Source organism: Amblyomma mixtum, chromosome 9, assembly GCF_055824585.1.
Source record: "Amblyomma mixtum isolate Tamu chromosome 9, ASM5582458v1, whole genome shotgun sequence".
NCBI classification, from domain to species: domain Eukaryota; kingdom Metazoa; phylum Arthropoda; class Arachnida; order Ixodida; family Ixodidae; genus Amblyomma; species Amblyomma mixtum.
The window spans coordinates 85656807-85676828 of record NC_143020.1 but is presented as its reverse complement, the minus strand read 5'-3'; the positions used below and the strand labels follow the sequence as shown (position 1 = coordinate 85676828).

The following is a 20022-nucleotide window of genomic DNA, read 5'->3' as shown; positions in this document are numbered from 1 at the left end:
AAGGACACCATGAAGAATAACAACATTCGGGTTGGGGTAACACGTCTACAATCTCTTTTTATTATCCAACTGCTTCAGAGTAGCGAACGTTTCCTTCGGAAAGTAGTATTTCCACTAAAATTTGGATACGAGCTTCGCGGGGAAACGACCACCCGCTGTACCTTTCCAATGTTGTGAATTCGCGGAACACTTGGCGTTAAAAGATTAAGCTATGACAAGCTGACGACGTGATCCTCTCACGGCTGTTTTTAGTGTGTTTTGTTGCATGGCAACTCGTTTCTAACGTCCGTACTATCATCCATGCAGTAGTTTTTCCTATATATTTTCTTTTTGGCGTCAGTCAGTTGACTAGCAGACTGTAGATGAAGCGCCACTAGCATGCTTTTCTTAGGCAGCTGATGTAAAATTAGTTGGTCAACTTTTCAGCTTTATTTTTTCTTCAATTTGGCGGTCTTTTTTCGTGATTGTTTCAGAATGCGTTTCGTTTTTTTTTTCTGCTATTATTTTTATTTCGATGAAAAGAACTGCGGACATTTTTGGTAATTTAATTGATCAATTCTGTGTGTTGAAAAGTCAATGTCTATCTCGCTGTTTTTATTATAACGAACAGTTCACTAGCCAGTCAATAACCTCAGAATAGTAGTCTTTGGAGCTGTGTTTGAAGAAGAAATTGCTGGCATCGTTAAAAGTGGACCTCAATTAAAATGAGACAGTCGGAAGACAAAAACGGAAGTTTGTGTCTAAGAAGTAGGTTAATATATTATCTAATCTAGCACGACGGGTGGGGAATGACGTGTTGTTTGTTGATGTCCGCAATAGAACTTCCGCTCAGTCGTCACGGTATCCAGAGCTCGTTGTTTTTTCGTGGCACCGATGCATGTTTTCATGTCAGGGTCCTACACGCAATAGACTAACTTACTTAACCGCGTAACTACTTTAAGCTGGCGTTAATGGTGAACGAACAGTGCTCAGACTGCGAGGAGGTGGCGGTTCCTGGTCTGCAGAGGCGTGCAAGCTAGCAAAGCAATACCTCATATCGCACAACTGCGCTGATTTTCTGTCAACACCATTGTCGCATCACGCCCTTTGTTTCTTCATTTAATTATTACCTCTGAGTGTTCTTCTCACCCTACAGTTAGCTAGCTATTCCTACAATGAATATGCGTGCTACTCTAGTAAGCTGCCGAAGAAATCTAGGAGTCTCATCTTCCCATATTCTATAGCAGAAAAATTCATCTCAATCTATTTAGAGCTAACTGTTTTAAAGCGTAAGTAACGACCGTATTTCTTCTTTTGCAAGCATAATTCTAACATAAATCGCACTTTATGGCCCGATATATATTCGTTTCCAGTTTGCTGACATCTTCTGTATAAAGCTGGCGACTTGTTATTCATTTTTTTATTTACATTATCCATAAGGGCCCTCGTGCGAAGTATTACATAGAGGGGGGGGGGGGGGCGATACAGGCATGGAAATACGGCACAGGCACCTCAAAAAATAATACATGTAATAACGAAGTATGAAATAAAGCTCGTAATGTACACAAATAACACAACAAACAACGCAGAATAAAATACTCAGTAATTGCACATAATGCAACAAAAATACAAAATCTGTTAGTCCATGAGTTGCTTTAACGAATACTGAAACGATTGTAAGCTGACCTCAGCACCTATGTGTGATGGCAGGTTATGGCAGGTTATTACAGTCTATTATAGTGCGAGGAATGAATGATTCAGCGTAAAGCGATGAACGGCATGTTATACGTTTTGTTTTGTTATCGTGGTCACGGCGAGGAAAGACGGCAGGGTGTGGCAAAAAGAAGTGGTCGTGATGGGTGGGATGGTGACACAGTTTGTGAAGTAAGGTTAGGCGAGCTAAATGACGTCAACATGATAGTGGTTTCAACTCGAAACGCTCTTTTAATGCTGTGACACTGTTGAAGCGTGAATAATCAGTAAAAATGAAGCGAACAGCGATAACCGCGCGCGATAGCTCAGTGCTTTTGGCTTTCAGCTGCTGGCACAAAAGTAGCGACTGCGATGCCTGGCACGCGACCATACTTGTGCTGTGAGATGTCAGAATTCTTCAAAGAAGCTGATGGCGTGATAAATAGTTTCCACTCCTCCGCTACGCCGTTCCGCATTGCTCCCGTCTCGCTGCTGTACATCGATCTCCGCATACCACTCATGGGGGAAGAAAGGGTGACAATAACGCAACTTCTGGATAGGTCTTCTTGTCTCTCTACCACACTCCATAAAAGTAAATGGAAACCAAAAACGTAGGGAGATACCTTAGCCACGTACATACATTACGTGCAAGAGGACTGCGCGTGTAACAACAATCGTAATTTCCCTAAATACACTAAAGTTTTTTATGGGGCCGAGAGCGTTCATATTGCATAACAATCCACGATTTTTCACACATATCCCATCCTGGCAGGCACCACGTTGTGTTTCGCCGTGTGATATTTCAGAAAGTACGCTAGAGAACAATTCATTGTTTGCTAATAGGTACGTTATGCCGTGTTCTTTAACAGACTAGGAGCAACTCATGATGGGCAGGGTCCTCTTCAGCGTCCTTACAAGCCCCCTGATTCGAAAAACTGTCCACTGGCGGAGGGGTACCTGATGGGAAGTGGAGATCTTGGGGCCAATAAGTACATGCTTTCAAGCTGCAGCATGGCCCAAATTCAGGCGCGTTACAGGTAGCGTAATGCTTTCCTTTTTATTTTAGTCAACATGGCAGTATGTAATCTTTCAATGATTTGCTTCTCAGAGAGCGTGTGCTTCACTAAAAGTAATCCATTTCTTTCTGCTTTCTTTCAATCGCATTGTGGGCAGTCAAGTTTGAAAGGTCATCTCCGATGCAACGACGCATAGGCGTCACAGAAAGTGGATTTACATCTACGCCTGTTGTGCAAGTCGTGAAATTAAACTAAGAGCGATACCACACTCTCATTCGCAACTACTGAGAACGTCTACGGAGACCAGCACTCACTGTACACTCTGCTAGCGAGGACGATCGTTCTTCGAGCTCTCCTACTCTCTCTCACTGTGCCACTCATAAGTGGGCCACAAGTTTTATTCCTGCAGCGGTGACTATATTACATAGAAAGAAACTAAATCTTCGCCGCTAGTAACCAGCAGCAGCCTGAACCTCAGCAGCCGGCAGGACACATATGCTAGCCCCCGTCAGTACGGTCACCATAAACAAGATTAGCTTCTTCAAAAACCTGCGGCATGCACTCATACACCGATGCATTTTACTTGTATCACATCAGTACAAGCACATTACTCTTTCATTCCCAAAACAATTGCTAGGAAAAATATGTAAGCTAGCACAACGTCGAACATTCGTTATTGGTTTTCGAGCAAAGGCTGCGCAGTGGTCACCGGATCGCTTCTCTGGTTTAAAGTGCCACGATTAGCGAGGAGATGTTGTCGTTGCACTATGCACATGAATTTTAACACTGCGGTTAGCGCTAAGAAACTCATATTGGAACAAGACGACCCAAAAACGTACACTCAAATTTACGCAGGGGAAAATCCTGTCTCGAAGACGCCGCATAAATGGCATTATGCTAAGCAACCTCCGTGACTGCAGACGCTGCTGGGGCGGTCAGGGACGATAGTGCTACGATTCATGACGCTACTTACCACGACAAAATTTTCTGAGTCACAAACATAGTCGTGAAGTTCGACTCTTGAATGATTTTTTATTACTTCAGTACAAGAATTTCTAAGCACTCGCATAGAACCGCTTACAAAGAGGTGAGGATATAGCCTCGTATCGCTGGAATGTCTGCACAGGAATGGGAGGCGGGAAGCACTATCGCAATGACGAGAGCACTCGACCGCTTTCATGACGGGCGGAGAGATGCTTGTCAAGGGAGAAAACCAGCCAAAAAAGACGGAAACACAAGAAGAGAACGACACAGGACAACGACAGAGATGCTTAGAACATGAGTACTCTCATGCAGAGAAATGTGCTCTAGGAGAATTAGTTTAATGAATCAAGAAACTTTGTTTGAACCACTCTAGTAGTGCGCTGCGCCCTAGAGCACTCTGCAGGACTTGCTTTCAAACAACCAGTCGAATACGTATTTTATAGGTCTAGACCCTGGCTTAGTTAGGATTTTGGCCTGATGCAGTTCATTCTGCGAGCGCTGAACTTTTGGTGCTTTTTCTCTTTAGTGATACACTCGCTCGACCAACCGTAAATAGTACTTCAAAATATCCGTACATAGACTGAACGAGGTGTCAACTGTGTGCTTCAACGCGTCAACTGTGCTCCTCAACCCGTCATTGGGTAGAGACACGTGGGAGGAGCCACCACTGCCACAGCACCACTGTCATCACTAAGTGATAGGTTGTGAGAGCAAGAAGATAAGTAACGCAATAAACGGAAGAATAAGGACGCAGCAATGTTACCGGGACTATCCCTTTCCATACTGTTGTCATTTAAGGGCATGTTTTTCCATTCTAAACACCGTGTAAAATTTTCTCAGCACAAATTCCAAACAGTCAGCGTGTTGCACGAATCCTCGACTAGCCAATCTTCCTGCCAGCTTTTGTTTCAGTGTAAGCTTGATGAACATGCCCTACCTGATGTAAATAAACAAGTAGCGATGTATACTGATTAGAATAAATTGTTTATTCACGCAGAGTTGAGATTTACCCTAATGTCCACTCTTGTAAAGGAAGTGAGGAAATGATGTGTTAATGCGGTTCACTGACAGCTGCATGCGTATGGTTGCTGTACATCTAAGTCTAACTGGACTAGTGCCATTTATAAATTTTCTCCCTTAGAACATCGAAACAAAAGGCTAAGTGACAATATGAGGAAGGAACAGTGCATGCACTGAGTTAGAGAAATGGAAAACAAAATGCATGTGTAAGAAGCACATAACTGAGAGCACGCAGTAATGCATTCTTATCAGAGAGTAGGATCCAATGTGTCGAGATATATAAAAATAGTTATTTTCGCGAGAGTTTAATTAAGCGTATATAGGTTAACCAACTGCCCCTCACGCATGGTTGACATTCTTGCTTTTGTCTGCTTCTGTGTCTCTCCCATTCAGCCAAGGCTTATTTAAACTTGGCTTTAATAAAAAAAATATGCCTTTACATCACGTACAAAACAGCTTAAATATGCCTTATTTCTTCATATTGTCACGGGTCGTTCAAACGACGCGGGTCGTGGGGACACTGGAGACCACGGGAGAGCAGGCGCCAGGGACAGTAGTCCAAGCGGTCGCGGCCGGGCTCACGAGCGATTTCCCACCGAGCCTCTTCCTCTTTGCCGGCGATCGGCTCCCCGCTCGTTGAAGATGACGTTAAGTGGAAAATAACACACATGACATTGCTCTCCTCCCGAAAGGCGCATCGTCCCGATGCGCAGAGAAGCAAAATTAGCGCTGAAAAACGCGTAAGTCGCGAAGAGTTATGCCACGTGCTCCGAGCGGTCACAGTACGGTTTGAGGCGAGCGACGTGAACAACCTCGGAGGCAGGCGGGCGGCGGGACGCACGCGTTACTATCGGCAACACTTCATAATTTAACTCGCCTATACGGCGAATCACTTCGTACGGGCCAAAGTATCTTTTGAGCAGCTTTTCGCTAAGGCCACGGCGTCGAATTGGAGTCCACACCCACACGCGATCACCAGGATTGAATTGAACATCCTTGGTTGTATTGCCGAGCATCGACTTGCTGGCGGGCTTGGATGCGGAGGCGGGCCAGCTGTCGGGCTTCTTCCGCATGTTGGGCGACGAGTTGAGCATCAGCGTGAGTGTAGACGTCTGGCTGGTGGGGCAGCATAGCGTCGAGCATGGTAGTGACTTCCCTGCCGTGCACCAGGCGAAATGGTGAAAATCCGGTAGTTTCTTGAACTGCGGTGTTATACGCAAAAGTGACGTAAGGTAACACTTCGTCCCAGGTTCGGTGCTCGATGTCTACATACATTGAGAGCATGTCAGCCAAGGTCTTGTTAAGGCGCTCGGTCAGCCCGTTTGTTTGCGGGTGGTATGCGGTAGTTTTGCGGTGAGCGGTATGGCTTAAGCTCAGTATCTGGGAAAGAAGTTCGGACACAAACGCGGCACCACGATCAGTGATAAGGACCTCTGGGGCACCGTGCCGAAGAACAACGGACTCGACGAAAAACTTTGCCACATCCGAAGCCGTTGATGACGGCAGAGCACGTGATTCGGCATACCTCGTAAGGTAGTCCGTCGCAACTGCGATCCAGCGGTTCCCCGATCGCGACTGAGGAAAAGGTCCGAGTAGGTCCATACCAATTTGCTGGAACGGTCTGAGCGGTGGGGTGATGGGGTGAAGGAGTCCCGCAGGCTTCATGGGTGGGGTCTTGCGCCGTTGACACTCGCGGCAGGTTCTTGTGTAATGGCGAACTGTCTTGTCAAGTTGTGGCCAATAATACTTCGACCGTATTCGCGCGAGCGTTCGACTGAACCCCAAATGTCCTGAGGAGGGGTCATCATGAGACGCTTCCATAATTTCGTCGCGTAGATCAGTGGGCACAACCAAAAGCCATGACTTCGGGCTCTCGGCAAAGTTCTTCTTATAAAGAATGTTGTCTCGGAGGCATAAATGAGGCAGTACGCGCACAAAAGGACGTGGAACTACGCCTCCTTGACCCTCCAAATGTGAGATCACGGCGAGAAGGTCGGGATCGAGTCGCTGCCGCGCAGCCATATCTACAGGACCTAGAGTACCTAGGAAGATGTCAAAGTCGTCCGTATCAGTAGGCGCAGATTCGACGGGAGCGCGGGACAGGCAGTCAACATCAGTGTGTCGGCGACCAGATTTGTAGACGATCGTAACGTCGAATTCTTGCAGTCTGAGAGCCCACCGCGCAAGTCGGCCTGCAGAGTCCCTTAGATTGGTCAACTAACACAGGGAGTGATGGTCTGTGACCACCTGGAATGGGCGTCCGTACAGATAGGGTCGGAACTTAGTGATCGCCCAAATTACTGCGAGGCATTCTTTTTCGGTTGTCGAGTAATTGATTTCTGCCTTCGATAAAACACGACTGGCGTATGCGATGACACGCTCGGCGCCATTCTGATGATGGATCAAGACGGCCCCGAGACCCGTGTTACTAGCGTCAGTGTGGACCTCAGTCGCGGCGTCCTGATCAAAATGGCCTAGTACAGGGGAAGCCTGCAGGCGCCGTTTCAGATGGTCAAATGCAGTCTGCTCTTCATCAGACCACTGGAAGTGGACGGACTCTTTCGTGAGGCGAGTAAGCGGCGCGGCGATATCTGAAAAGTTGGGAACAAAGCGTCTGTAGTAAGCGCAGAGGCCCAGGAATCTCCGCACGGCGTTCTTGTCTGACGGCGTCGGGAAGGAAGCGACGGCCACTGTTTTATCTGGATCAGGACGGACGCCCTCGTGACTGACGACGTGACCGAGAAACTTCAGTTCGTCATAGCCAAACTGGCACTTCGTAGGCTTCAGGGTGAGGCCGGCGTTTCTGATAGCTTGAAGGACGGCTTTTAGGCGAACCAGATGTTCATGAAACGTGCTTGAAAAAATTACGACGTCATCAAGGTAGACAAGGCATGTTTGCCATTTGAGGCCGGTGAGCACGGTGTCCATAACGCGCTGGAAGGTCGCTGGAGCTGTACAGAGTCCGAAGGGCATCACCTTGAACTCATAAAGTCCATCTGGAGTGACGAAAGCAGTCTTCTCTCTGTCGCGCTCATCCACTTCTATTTGCCAATACCCGCTCTTAAGTTCGATGGACGAAAAGTAACGGGCATGGCGCAGGCGATCAAGAGCGTCATCGATGCGTGGAAGTGGATATGCGTCCTTCTTCGTGACTCTGTTGAGGCGCCGGTAGTCAACACAGAAGCGACCTCCACCAGAATGTCACGGGTCGTTCAAACGACGCGGGTCGTGGGGACACTATAAGTACTACTGCGTCAAAAATAAAGGCTGCGGAATCGTCATCTACATTGCCATTTCGGTGAGCGTATCACGGACTTTATGCACAAGTTGACACACATATATTAACTATGGTATTTTTTCTACACGTGCAGAAGCCCGATACCAACATTTGTTCACCATCAGGCCCACGCCTAGGCCCGTTGGAAAAGTGGTGTAATGAAAAAGAGTTGATAAGGCGAGGAGACGAGAAATCAAGCAACAATGCTAGAATTACGATTTTCTATGGCAGCACCAGTCTTAAATTTTTTCAGGGGAGTTTTTTGTTCATTAAACCTCAGTAATCTATTGAGCAACAACACGAAATCTGCTTCGAAATTAATACCAAGATCAGAGCTAATACAATTTGTGAAAAAATAGCAAAAATGTAAATTTTAAACATAGAAAAGTAAATAAGATAACCGTATATCCAGCTTCTCAGATGTTAATTATTTTCGTAATGTTAATTCCTGACGACTCTTAATTTATACAAGATATTTATGAAAGCCTTTCCATAGATATTACGCGAATCTTCAAGAAATAAGGCGCTACAAAACATACGAGATGAGGCAGGACGATGATACGGGCGCTGAGCTGAAGTTTAAGTTTATTTATTTATTTATTTATTTCGTGTACCCTCAGGGCCAGAGGCATTATAGAGGGGAGTGGTTACAAAAATTTAAGAAAAAAAATGTACAGTGCAGCAAACTAATTAGTAATACAAAAATGATTGCTCCTAGTTATACATTATTAGCTGTTGGGTTCTTGGTGTGCTGGTTAATAGTATATAATACACAAAATACAGCGCAGCAATACAGTGAAAAACAAACAAACAAAACGCTCGTACAAAAAACAACAAGAATATAGAATTAAAAAAAAAAGATGATGCTCCTACTTATACAAAGTTTTCTAATGCTGTTTTGAAGCGTTGGTTGTCAGTAATGGTAGCGGTAGATGCAGGAAGGTGATTCCACTCAGCAGCTGTGCGCGGAAGAAATGACTGAAACATGGCATTAGTTTTGCAAAATGGAATTCCGACTTTGTTATTGTGATCTAGCCTTGATGAAATGTATTGGGGAGGGGAGATCAGTTCGTGGCAAAGTGAAGGATGATAAAATATCTTGTGAAAAAGTGAGAGTCTAAGGGCTTCACGGCGAGATGCTAAAGATGGCAGGCTGAGATTTAATTTCATTGCAGAGATGCTGGCAGTTCGGTTATAATTACATACAATAAAACGAGCAGAATTATTCTGGACCATTTCTAATGAGTGAATTAGGTTTTGTTGAAAGGGATCCCACACTGCTGCAGCATACTCTAGCTTTGAGCGGACCAGTGTCTTATATAGAAGTAGTTTTAGGGAAGAAGGTGCCTTAGAGAAATTACGTTTTAGATATCCCAGCATGCGATTAGCATTATTAATTACGTAAGAAGTGTGAATGGACCAAGTGAGGTTGCTAGTAATATGGATACCAAGATATTTGTAAGAAGAAACAGGATCTAGAGGGACATTATTAAGGTGATAGGAAGGTAGTTGGCCGGATGTTCTTGATACACGCAGAAATTTACATTTTTTGATGTTTAATTCCATTGACCATGATTGGCACCAAATACAGATAGCGTTAAGGTCTGATTGAAGAGAAGATATGTCATCGTCGCAAATTATTTCCCTGTAGATGACGCAATCATCTGCGAATAAATGAATGTTAGAGGAAACACAAGAGGGTAGATCATTAATGTAAATTAAAAAAAGTAGAGGACCAAGTACCGACCCTTGAGGTACGCCGGACTGTACTTTACTTGGCTGCGAGGTTGAGTCATTAGCAGAAACAAATTGCGAACGGTTAAAAAGAAAGCATTCGATCCAAGCAAGCAGTTTGGGATCAATGTTAAGTTGATGTAACTTAAACATTAGAAGGTTATGGCATACTTTATCAAATGCTTTCGAGAAATCTAAAAATATACAGTCGGCAAGTGAACAGCGGGCAAGGATGACGTTTAGCTGATGCGTGAATGATACTAGTTGTGTTTCACATGAATAAGTCTTGCGAAAGCCATGTTGCGATGGTGAGAAAAATGAATTAGATTCGAGAAAGCTAGCTAGATTTGAGGCAAGGACATGTTCTAGAATTTTACATGGGATGCAAGTGAGCGAGATAGGCCGGTAGTTAAAAGGACAATGCTTGTCACCTGATTTATGGAGTGGGATCACCTTCCCTACCTTCCATTCAGCCGGCAAAGAACTTTTTTCGAGCGACTGCTGGAATATCTTTGTTAGAAAAATGGAAGAATAACAGCTCGTGTTTTTAAAAAATTTCGCGTTGATTAAATCGTGCCCAGGAGCGGAAGATGGTTTTAGAGATGAAATTATTGATTCGATGCCTTCTGCTTCAATGGTTGTGGGAAACATTGCTGGATAAACATTGTTGTGCGTAGATTGGGGCGTAATATTGGTAGTTGAAGAAAAGTTGCGCAGGAAAACTTCGTTAAGTACAGACGCACATTCGTTAGCTGGAATAACATTGGAAGAGCTGTCAATCAAGGTTATCATGTCATCCGCTTTGGGGTTAATCACACGCCAGAATTTTTTTATGTCGGTTTTAAGCATTGATGGCAGGGTATTATGAAGAAAGTTTGCTTGTTTAAGCGCGGTTAAATACTCATGGGCTGCCAGTTTGTATTTAGTCCACCGTGTTATGCTAACAGAACCTTTCGCAGATTTGTAGAGACGCTTTTTTTTATTAGACAAGCGCTTGAGACAGGTGCTGTACCATGGAGCGTTATGGTTACAGACAAGGGTGCGAAGTGGGATGTATTTGTTTGTTAATTCAGCAATTTTGGAAGAAAACATATTCCAGTTAGACTGAACACTACGGCAGTCAAAGTCTTGTAGAAAGACGTCAAGGAAGACTGATAATTCAGTATTAATGGCTTCAAAATCAGCTTTTGCATAATTTCGAAACGGTTTGAATTTTTTAACGGTTTTTGGTCGCAAGATATTCAAGTTGAATGAAAGGGCCGAATGGTCGCTCAAGCCGGGTAAGTACGTGATGTCGGAAACAAGATCAGGTTGCGCTGTTAATACAAGGTCCAGTGTGTTTGCGACAGATTCCATAATTCTTGTAGGCTGCGTAACAAGTTGTGAAAACGAAAAAACAGAGCACATTTCTAAGAACTCATTGGCTAATGAAGAAAAAGGCTGTAAGGTTGGAGATCCAGTGTTCCATACTATATTTAGTAGGTTAAAATCGCCAAGCAGAAATAAAGGTAAAGTGGGATAACGGCATGTAACGATGTTAATGATATCATGTACCTCATTTACGAAGTTAGATGAATGGTTTGGGGGGCGGTAACAAACACCAATGATTATCTTCTGGTGGTTTAGTTCAACGATGGCCCAAACCATTTCTAAGTCAGTAGATACATGAATACACTGGGATGCAAGATCTTTCGAAATGGCTAAGAGCACGCCGCCTCCCTGTCGCATTGTTCGGTCACAACGATAGAGTGAAAAACGATGAGCGGTCTGAAAAAGTTCGTGATCTTGAACCTGTGAATGCAGCCACGTTTCTGTAAGCACTAAAATATCGGTATTGCAAGTATCTAAGACAGAAGTTAAGGAAGCGCGTTTATTCATGATGCTACGAATATTAGTAAAAAAAACTGATACGTGGGACGCGTCTTGTCCACTTCCCCTCGCGCTTTCCTAACTTGGGACGTGTTCACAATCAACATGCTCGCCGCTATCTCGTGGTTCGTACGCGGCATTTTCGCTGATGGTGTCTGTTGCCGGGTCATAGACGAACTGTTTTTTATTCATGATTAGTTTAGTGTATCTTAACTGGAAAGTACATGGTTGGGGCTGGCTTTTAGCGTACTCAATGAGTTTTTTTCGGTTCGGGCATGGCGTGTGGCGGGCGAAAAATCTTCGGAAATAGAGACATCATTTTCTTTTAGCTTTGCTCGCGTGGAAAGTACTTTGTCTTTTGTTTTCGTGCTGGCGAATTTGACAACAATTGGGCGACACTTATCGGGCGTGTAGCGACCTATGCGATGGGCGCGTTCTATTGCTGTGTCGGGTAGGCTGTCGATTGCTTCGGCTAGTGCTGCCCTTACGTTCGACTCTGACTGTTCCCATGATTCGCGAGAATCAGGGATTCCATGAAAAATTAAATTATTGCGTCGAGATCTATCCTCAAGTTCGTCAACACGCAGTTTTAAAGAGTCGAGCCGATTTGTCTGGACTTGTGCTGACACTTGAATTCCAGCAATGTCATCATCGAGACGGTCTAATACCTTTGTTTTTTCTTCAAGATTGTCTAACCTCGTCTGGATTGCCTCAATTTTGGTCTCGATGTTCTTTTGACCAACCTTAATTGCCTTAACGTCGCTAACCAACTCGGCCTGGCCCTTAGCGGATTCTACAGATCGTGCCTGGAGGTCCTTTAATAGCCGAAAAAGAACTTCCATCTGCTCCGAAGGATTGGCGGGCAAATGTTGCAGTTCAAGTAATGCTTCAGTATTACGCGTGGTGGGCCCCGGATTAGTCTCTACATCACCGGAGCGCAGTATGAGCATCGCCATTGAGAAACAATCGCAGACAATTTCACAAAGCACTTGTTGGCACGGAAGCAATAGCAAGAACGGATCGTCACTTTTCTTAGCATAAAGCGAAACGTTTTTACACACCTGCGAAGGGTAAAGATGCGCTGCATGAGCCATGGTGTTCCAAATGCTGCTTCCGTGCCAACTAAACGGACTGTCGCTCAGACAGCCGCTTAAATTGCCACTGCGATGTGACGTCAGAGTCGACGATGAAGGTACGTAGAAAGCCGGGCGCATTAACTGTAGTGGATCCAGGTGAAGATATTTGAAGGGCTGCTGGTAGAATGCGTCATCGCTTGATTGTAGCAGCGGTGTGGAAATGTTATGTTATGTTATGTCCAGCCATATACCCTTTAATTCTTTCCCTAGAAGCTCTAAAGTTCAGGGTAAGAAAGGCACACTGCTAAAACATGAAAGGACAAACTAATATTGTTGCCTGCTTAAAGAAAGCCTTTCAAGCGCACAGAGCCATCGGCGCATTCCCTTTTCTAACATCGTGCTATGATCATGGGGGGGGGCTAGGGGCAGGCTGGGTCCCTGAAGGATAGTGTAGCTTTTTGTGTAGTACGCGGGAGTGTACAAGATCACATTAATGTGAGAACCAAGAAATTGATGAAGAGGTATTTGGTGTGCGATATTCAACTTCCCATACCGACACATTGCCTCTGAGGGACGCCGTAGAAGGGACTCTAGCATAATTTAAAGCAATACTAATTTTCAAACTAACACCGCGCCCCACAACTAGTTTCTGTATATCACCACTCCCGAAATACGGCCGGCACCATAAGGATTGAACTAGCAACATTGGTAGACATGTCCATTAATCCAAAATAACACTTTACGCCACCATTTCCTCGCTGCTGTGAGTTAAGAGACGTTAGTACGCAATAAAATCTCCATGCATCAATTCTTACTCACTGGGCATTTAATAATGGGCTAAAAGTCTATCAACACCTACAGCACGAGCATTTGAAAGCAGACGCAAGTGCCTCTTGAACAGCATGAGTTATCGTAAGAAATATTGCGTATCCTGACTATTTCCGAAATCACTCACGCATGTGTATTGCTCCCTTCAGCCCTAAACCTCCAGGCATTTGATGTTAAATAGACAAAAATGCCTTCCGTTGAATAGGGTTGAGTTCAACTTGTGCTAAAGATCTCTACTTTTTTCCTGTGCAGAACACTTCCCCCGAGCTGTATTAACGTTACGGCTGAAGCATATGAGAAAACGAGGGAATTTCCCGGAAAGAACATGACACCGTATCAACTCTGCCAGTTTCTACGCGGAAGGGCCTCGTTGTCATCACACGTGTGTAGTATGAATTATTTCTCTTCTTGATTTTGTTTGCTCCTCATCGGGCAGGAATCCTGTATTTCATTTTCGGTCGGGATCAAGCAAGCCGCTTCGTACAGTCTGTCGTCAAACAAGCAGATTGCGATAAGAGCCGCCGTTTCTAAAAGGCGCATGCAACCATCGAATTATAATGATTGCTTAATCACAACTGTATTTTCCGTCACTTTGCCATGCATCCCCATGAGCGATTCACATTGAGGGCTGCAGGACTTTGTGACCGTCACCCATCTGCACCATTTGCGCTGAATAGAAAAATATTTCCTGAATATTTGTTTTAGCGTGCACTTTCATACCACGCGCTTAAACTGTCTAGAACGAGTTGGGAATAAAATCTCAGTAAGAACGCGGCAATAATGTTCAATTTCTTATTGTCATTACTTCGATAAGTAACTTGACAGCCGTATTGTCAAAGAATATCCAGGACCTGAAGAGGTAACGAATAACGGTGAGTTTACAAATCACTGTGAAGAAATGTAATAAAAATTTCACCAGTCTCGGAAGCGAATAGCAGTTTGCGATATGCAGCGGAGCTTTGCAAGCGGTGTGGTATACATCGGCTCATGCAGGAAGCAATAGCACTTCCGGACCACGACAACGAAATAACTAGGAGGACAAGATTGGGGTGGTGTACATTTTTCAGCACTCAGATCATGAATGGCGTTTTACCAGAATTCCTCACAACAAAATTCACAGCAGCTTTCCCTATGTGCCAGAAACGTTGAGGCTAAAGCAGAGGGAAGAGCTTAAACTGGGGAGAGCAGAGCGATCTATGGAAAATGAAACTATAGGCGCAACATTAAGCGGTGCGAAACGAGCAGAGTGGATCAGGGAACAAACACGGGTAAATTATATGGATAAAACATGTAATGTGAAGAAAAATAAGCGAGGGTAATAGACGGTAACTGAGTGGATTCCAAGGCGCATAAAAGTTTTGCGCGGGACGTCAGAAAGTCAGGTTGGCGGGCGAAGGTTGGAAGATTCCTGAAATATGGCAGCCTCATTTGGGATAGGACAAGGTTATTTGGAGGGATATGGGATAGGCATTAGTTTGGGTAGTGATGCTTACTACGATGTGCAATGTACGGTTCTAAATGGCTGCGTACATTTTTTGACAACGTGCATAGAAATAGCTGCTTGGGTTTCCGCGGCCTCATTCTGAGGGAATTGCAGACACATCCGTATGAGGATAGAGTTATGGCGTCTAAAGGTGCAGCAGAACCACGTGAAGATATTTCATCTCTGCAGTAAGTCTCATCTAAAGGCTGAATATTTCATGTGCAAGAAATTTAGCGGCATACTTGCCTGACTTCAAATCTTCATATTCAGATGGCTACAGTGCCAACATATTATAGAGCCCCGGGCTCTAAGTCTACGGGGTAATACAAACAGCTTCTCATAGCTCAAGTGCACCTCAAAATTTACGTATTTGGTTTCTAGACAAAGAAGCCTCGTAGCCCGTGATACTGGTCTTGAGAAGCGGACGACACATGCTTTCTCGTTACATGTGGAAGTAAAGCCGGCCAAATCTTTAGCTGGCGTGCGTGACGGCCGCGTTTTCCGTGCTCCTGCAGCTTATTACGGCGCAAACTTGCTAAGTTATCAAATTTAAGCAGAGGCTCACTGAACCCCTGCTTAATATCGAGCTTTTCCCCAAGTTTACTTCGTCACAAAGCGCACGAGCGCAGAAAAAGGGGCCAGCGCTCACGCCAGCTAAAGATTTGGCCGCCTGTACCAGTGAGTATGAAGGGTAGACGGAATTTAACGTCTAGGACCTCCGCTTTCACTAAAAGGGCATATTGATAGACATGTCCCGATTAAATCTTAGCACCTGGGGCACATTAGGAATCATTTGTGTAGCAAAGCACGCTTTTTTAGAGAATCTCCCCTCAATCTAGATACAGCAATAAATGCCTAGATAGTTACTACACTGCCCTGAATAGGAATTCGCCACAGCAACGGACACACGTCAGCGAATAGAACTCAATATGCGTCATCAAAAACAATGCAGAAGGGTAATGTATCTATAGAGCAAGGTTTATCCTACTGAGACGGTACAATAGAAAATTTGTCCAAAATATTGGATAAAATAATCGCTGGTGTGACAGCCATGAAGCTATATTTAGTACCCTCACAAGTTCCTGGCCAGGAAATTTTAATACATCTGCTGCTATGCAGCAAGTGGACTGACGTTTGTTTTGTCTTCATCCTCTTCAGGACCTCTGACAGACGTAGGAATCAGTACCAGCGTGTTTTACGCCACAGGTAAAAAGCTGCAATTTCCTTACATTCAGTGGCGTTAAAAGATTTTTAGGCAGCTATTACCACTCGTAGCAGTGCAACAAAAACGCATAAGCACGCCAGGACAGCAGCTTGGGCATGTTGGTTACTCATTTGTGACGGAACAGCGCAAAACACCGGGACAAGAGACAAGCGCTTGTCTCTTGTCCCGGTGTTTTGCGCTGTTCCGTCACGCATAAGCACGGATTTGCCCGAAGTGACGACTCCAATGCACCTCTATGCTTTGGTAATCTATGATTTTTTTTAAATGCTAGTGTCTTGCCAAGACAGCACGAAAAGTTGCAAGGCAAGGAATTCAAATTTGATTCAGGAAACGAAGTCATTACGTCTGAAACGTTGCCTGTGGAACCAAACCGGAGACACCATTTGCACTCCGTTTACGAGGAGAACATACGAGAATACGTTTCCTGTTCTTAGCAGGGATTGGCAGTTTCGCTCATTCTTCCTAATTTTGCTTCTTTTTCACGAAAAGGAAAGCGATCACGAGAAATGTAACCTAATGTGTTGCGACTTTGAACGAGAGGATGCTGGTCCATTCTGCACAGCGCACAAATTCTTAGATGGAATGAGATGTTCCACAAGAAAGGTAAGCCCAGACATGCTGCATACTCATGGAGTTCCTTGCTGAAATGTTTCATGATTCTTCTCCTTAGTATTCCACAGAAAATAACATGTATGGTCCTTATATATAATGGACGTTGAAAACTTGCCTGAATGTACGTAATAAACATATGAAAATGCTTCGAACCTTTGTTTCGCTTAAAACTGGCTCTACAAAAAACACCCAAGCCACACTATAGGGAATTGCAATGAATACGCTTCTCTCTGTGGCAGAAAAACGAACGCCGCTAACCTTGTGCAAGCACTCGGAGTTCGAACGCTGAAATGTTTCCAACGCTTTCTGTAAAAGTGAAGTACATTCACAAGTCGTTGTATACTTTACACAGCAACACATCACCTGATGCCTGATAACTCTTTTAGACACCACGCTTCCGCTGTGACCTGTGCGCATCTAAATGTGCTCGATGTTGAGTCAATGACGTACTTGGCAGAGGTAACATGTGGGCAGAAAATTTGAGATTATGCTATGCTTTCAGGTGCTGTAGAGGCAAAATTTCAAAGCGGCGTTGATAAAGCTGTACCTCGGAGAACTTGGGTTTCAGCTGCTTGTCTGTTTACCTGCATGTTTTAGTACTTCTGTTCACGATCCTAAGCGCTAGATGTGCAAGCGGCCGTGGACGCTTTATGAGCACTGCAAGGATGGGGCACCTTAGGTTGCCCGCTTCCGGAAGGATCAACCTCATGCTTAGGAAGAACTCTTCAGTTCCCATAGGCGAGGGCAGAACCTTCCTTCAGTTCCTAGCTGCCACTGTAATGTCCCAGGAAATAAGGGTATGTCACCTGCGTTGACGGTAAGGTCTGTTGGTGCTTCTGCAAGGCTGGCGTTCAGCTTAAGGCGTCAACACAGAGGGAGGCGAAGTCTCACAACGCTTGCAGCGTATTGCGCAGACGTAAAATCAGCAGTGCCTGTGGTGCTGCCAAAACCAGATAATGTGCAGGAAGATTGACACGATGTTAGAAATGCCTCCCTTCGAAGTTATTAACGATGTGGTACGACTTTAACGGCGGAATCGCGCCGTGCAGCCAGGTTGTTATGATCACGTGCACCGAAAACGAAAAAAAGGGGTAGTAACGAAGTAATAATATCAGATGTTACTACCTCTGCTCAACCATAAATACCTGCTGTATGTACTACAAAGCAGTTACGGCACAAGAAGTGGTGGTACTAAATTCGGCCGTTACTACGTCAGTCGCTTTAGCAGCCACACGTTGCTGCCATGACGATAAATGTGCGACAGCGTTCTTGACTAGGATATTCGACTAAAAATTTTATAACGCTCCATAAAGCATTGCTGTCGGATGTCTTGTGATTTATTGCAAAAGCCGTAATAGCTAGCTGTTATTTACTGCGATACGAACCAAGCTGTGTTCAAGAAACGAAAAAACATCGACTTTGTATCCTTCCAAGAAGTTGCCCAACAATCTTACAGATGAATTCGAGAATTGCACGAAATGTCGTCTTCGGGAACAATCATAATAAAACTTCAAAATCGAAGCCGAGAAAAGGGAAAAAGAGCAAACTAAAAACAATCTTTTGACGACAGGAAGAAATCGAAATAGCGAGAAATGTAAGGCTCCTCATGAAACATCTACGCGTATAATATTGATTATGGCGAAGTCTTGCAATATATAAAAAAATTGCTCACATTTCCGTTGAAAAATGCTTTTTGCCGGAATTGACGGGCATAAAGTACGGATCACGAAATGCACAAACTTGGATCTCTGTAGTTATTACGTTTAAACGTCAGCACTATATTTTTCTTAAGCGCAGTATTTAATACATGAGACATGCTTCACACTTACCACAGCCTTAAGTTTTTTTTCCGCCTTCTCTATTTTGAGCTATGCTTTCTTGCTCTCAATTTTATCGCTTGCAGACTTGCAGGAAAGGTGTATGCACAGCCGAAAACTGGGAGACCTCACCTTCTACAGCTGTCTGAAGTGCGCCAACTTTTTAGAAGCAATCGTTTTCTTTCCGAACTATGCTGGGCGATTCAACGGGATTCGCCGAGCGGATTCGAATTATCATTAAATAAAAATCAGTGCACTGAGTGGCACAATTTCGAATAGAGTTGAACTGTTTATTTCCCGCCTTGTAGGTACCATTACAGGTGGGGTACTGTAGAAAAAAGCTGTGCTTAGAGACCTTTACGGTTCTACATTCCTTTATGTCAGCGCAGAGGCAGCATCGCATCCCTCGTATACATACATGCACGCACAAACACATATTAAATACACATACAGCACTGCAAATATACAGCACTCACATGTTGCTCACTCGCATATTCCTTAGAGTGTTTATGAAAAAGATGTAAAAACATCTATAGCACAGGCAGAAACTATTACATTGAAATCGTATGCATCAGCCAGAGTTCCCGTTTTTGGTGGTGTGAAAAGGTCAAAGCGGATCTAACTAAAACAGTGCACATTAAAGAACCCAGGTGGTCGAAATTTCCGGAGTCCTTCACTACGGCGTCTCTCATAGCCTCAGTCGCTTTGGGACGCTAAAGCCCATAAATCAAACCAAACCAGTTTTAAAGTGTTGATATTGTGTACTTAAGACACTGTTTCCCCTACTTCAAGCGCGGCGTCGCTACTAACCAGTCCCCAGTGTGTCTTGCGATATAATATTGCCACGTATCATTGTAGTGTTTGTTCGTTCACGCTCAAGGCTGCAGGAAAGGATTGTTATCTCTTTTGTTCGTGACGCGAGAAGCGACCAGACTAATCTCGATTGATCGCAGCCATGAAAGGCTGCATCTAGCTTTTTCGAGATTACTGTAGATGATCTTGTCCTGCTATCTGGAAGTTTCCTTGCCGGCTTTAAATTGAGCGATGCCGCGAGCAGCGGACATTCGTAGTTCGACGACCGAAGAGCATGTTTGTTGCTTACGCCGCCGCCGAGTGATTTAGTTCTTTTGCGGGCGCAAGTCAGCCCAAATAAAGAGCTTCGTTTCCAAGACTGGCTGGTGTCTTCCGGACCACTGGACTGCCGTCACTACAACGTGACATCTGGTGGAGGTGCGGGGTAGCCTTCCAGGTACCGGACAACCCCTACAAGTCGTGATGCCAGCCCTTTGAGTTATTCACCGGAGGAACTGACTCCAGTCTACCACGCAGCCTCTGGAGCCTCCAGCCATGACTTACGCCGCAGCAGTGCGCCGTCCTGCACCTCGACGACGGGACCCAAGCCCCTATCGC

The 20022-nt window shown here is 44.7% G+C and overlaps 1 protein-coding gene across 7 annotated transcripts in view; it reads left to right on the top strand.

Moving 5' to 3' along the window:
• LOC149329965 (venom metalloproteinase antarease-like TserMP_B) overlaps window positions 1-20022 on the top strand; it is a 73450-nt gene that overhangs the window by 40263 nt on the left and 13165 nt on the right. For 4 of the 7 annotated variants that reach the window (XM_089560680.1, XM_089560679.1, XM_089560676.1 and 1 more), the window contains 3 exons: window positions 2541-2708; window positions 13728-13857; window positions 16673-16786. In XM_089560680.1, coding sequence (XP_089416806.1) covers window positions 2541-2708; window positions 13728-13857; window positions 16673-16786 — 412 coding nt within the window. Of the gene's footprint in view, window positions 1-2540; window positions 2709-13727; window positions 13865-16116; window positions 16273-16672; window positions 16787-18698; window positions 18882-20022 lie in introns of those variants that run through there. The other 3 variants (XM_089560678.1, XM_089560681.1, XM_089560677.1) reach the window with 3 other exon arrangements.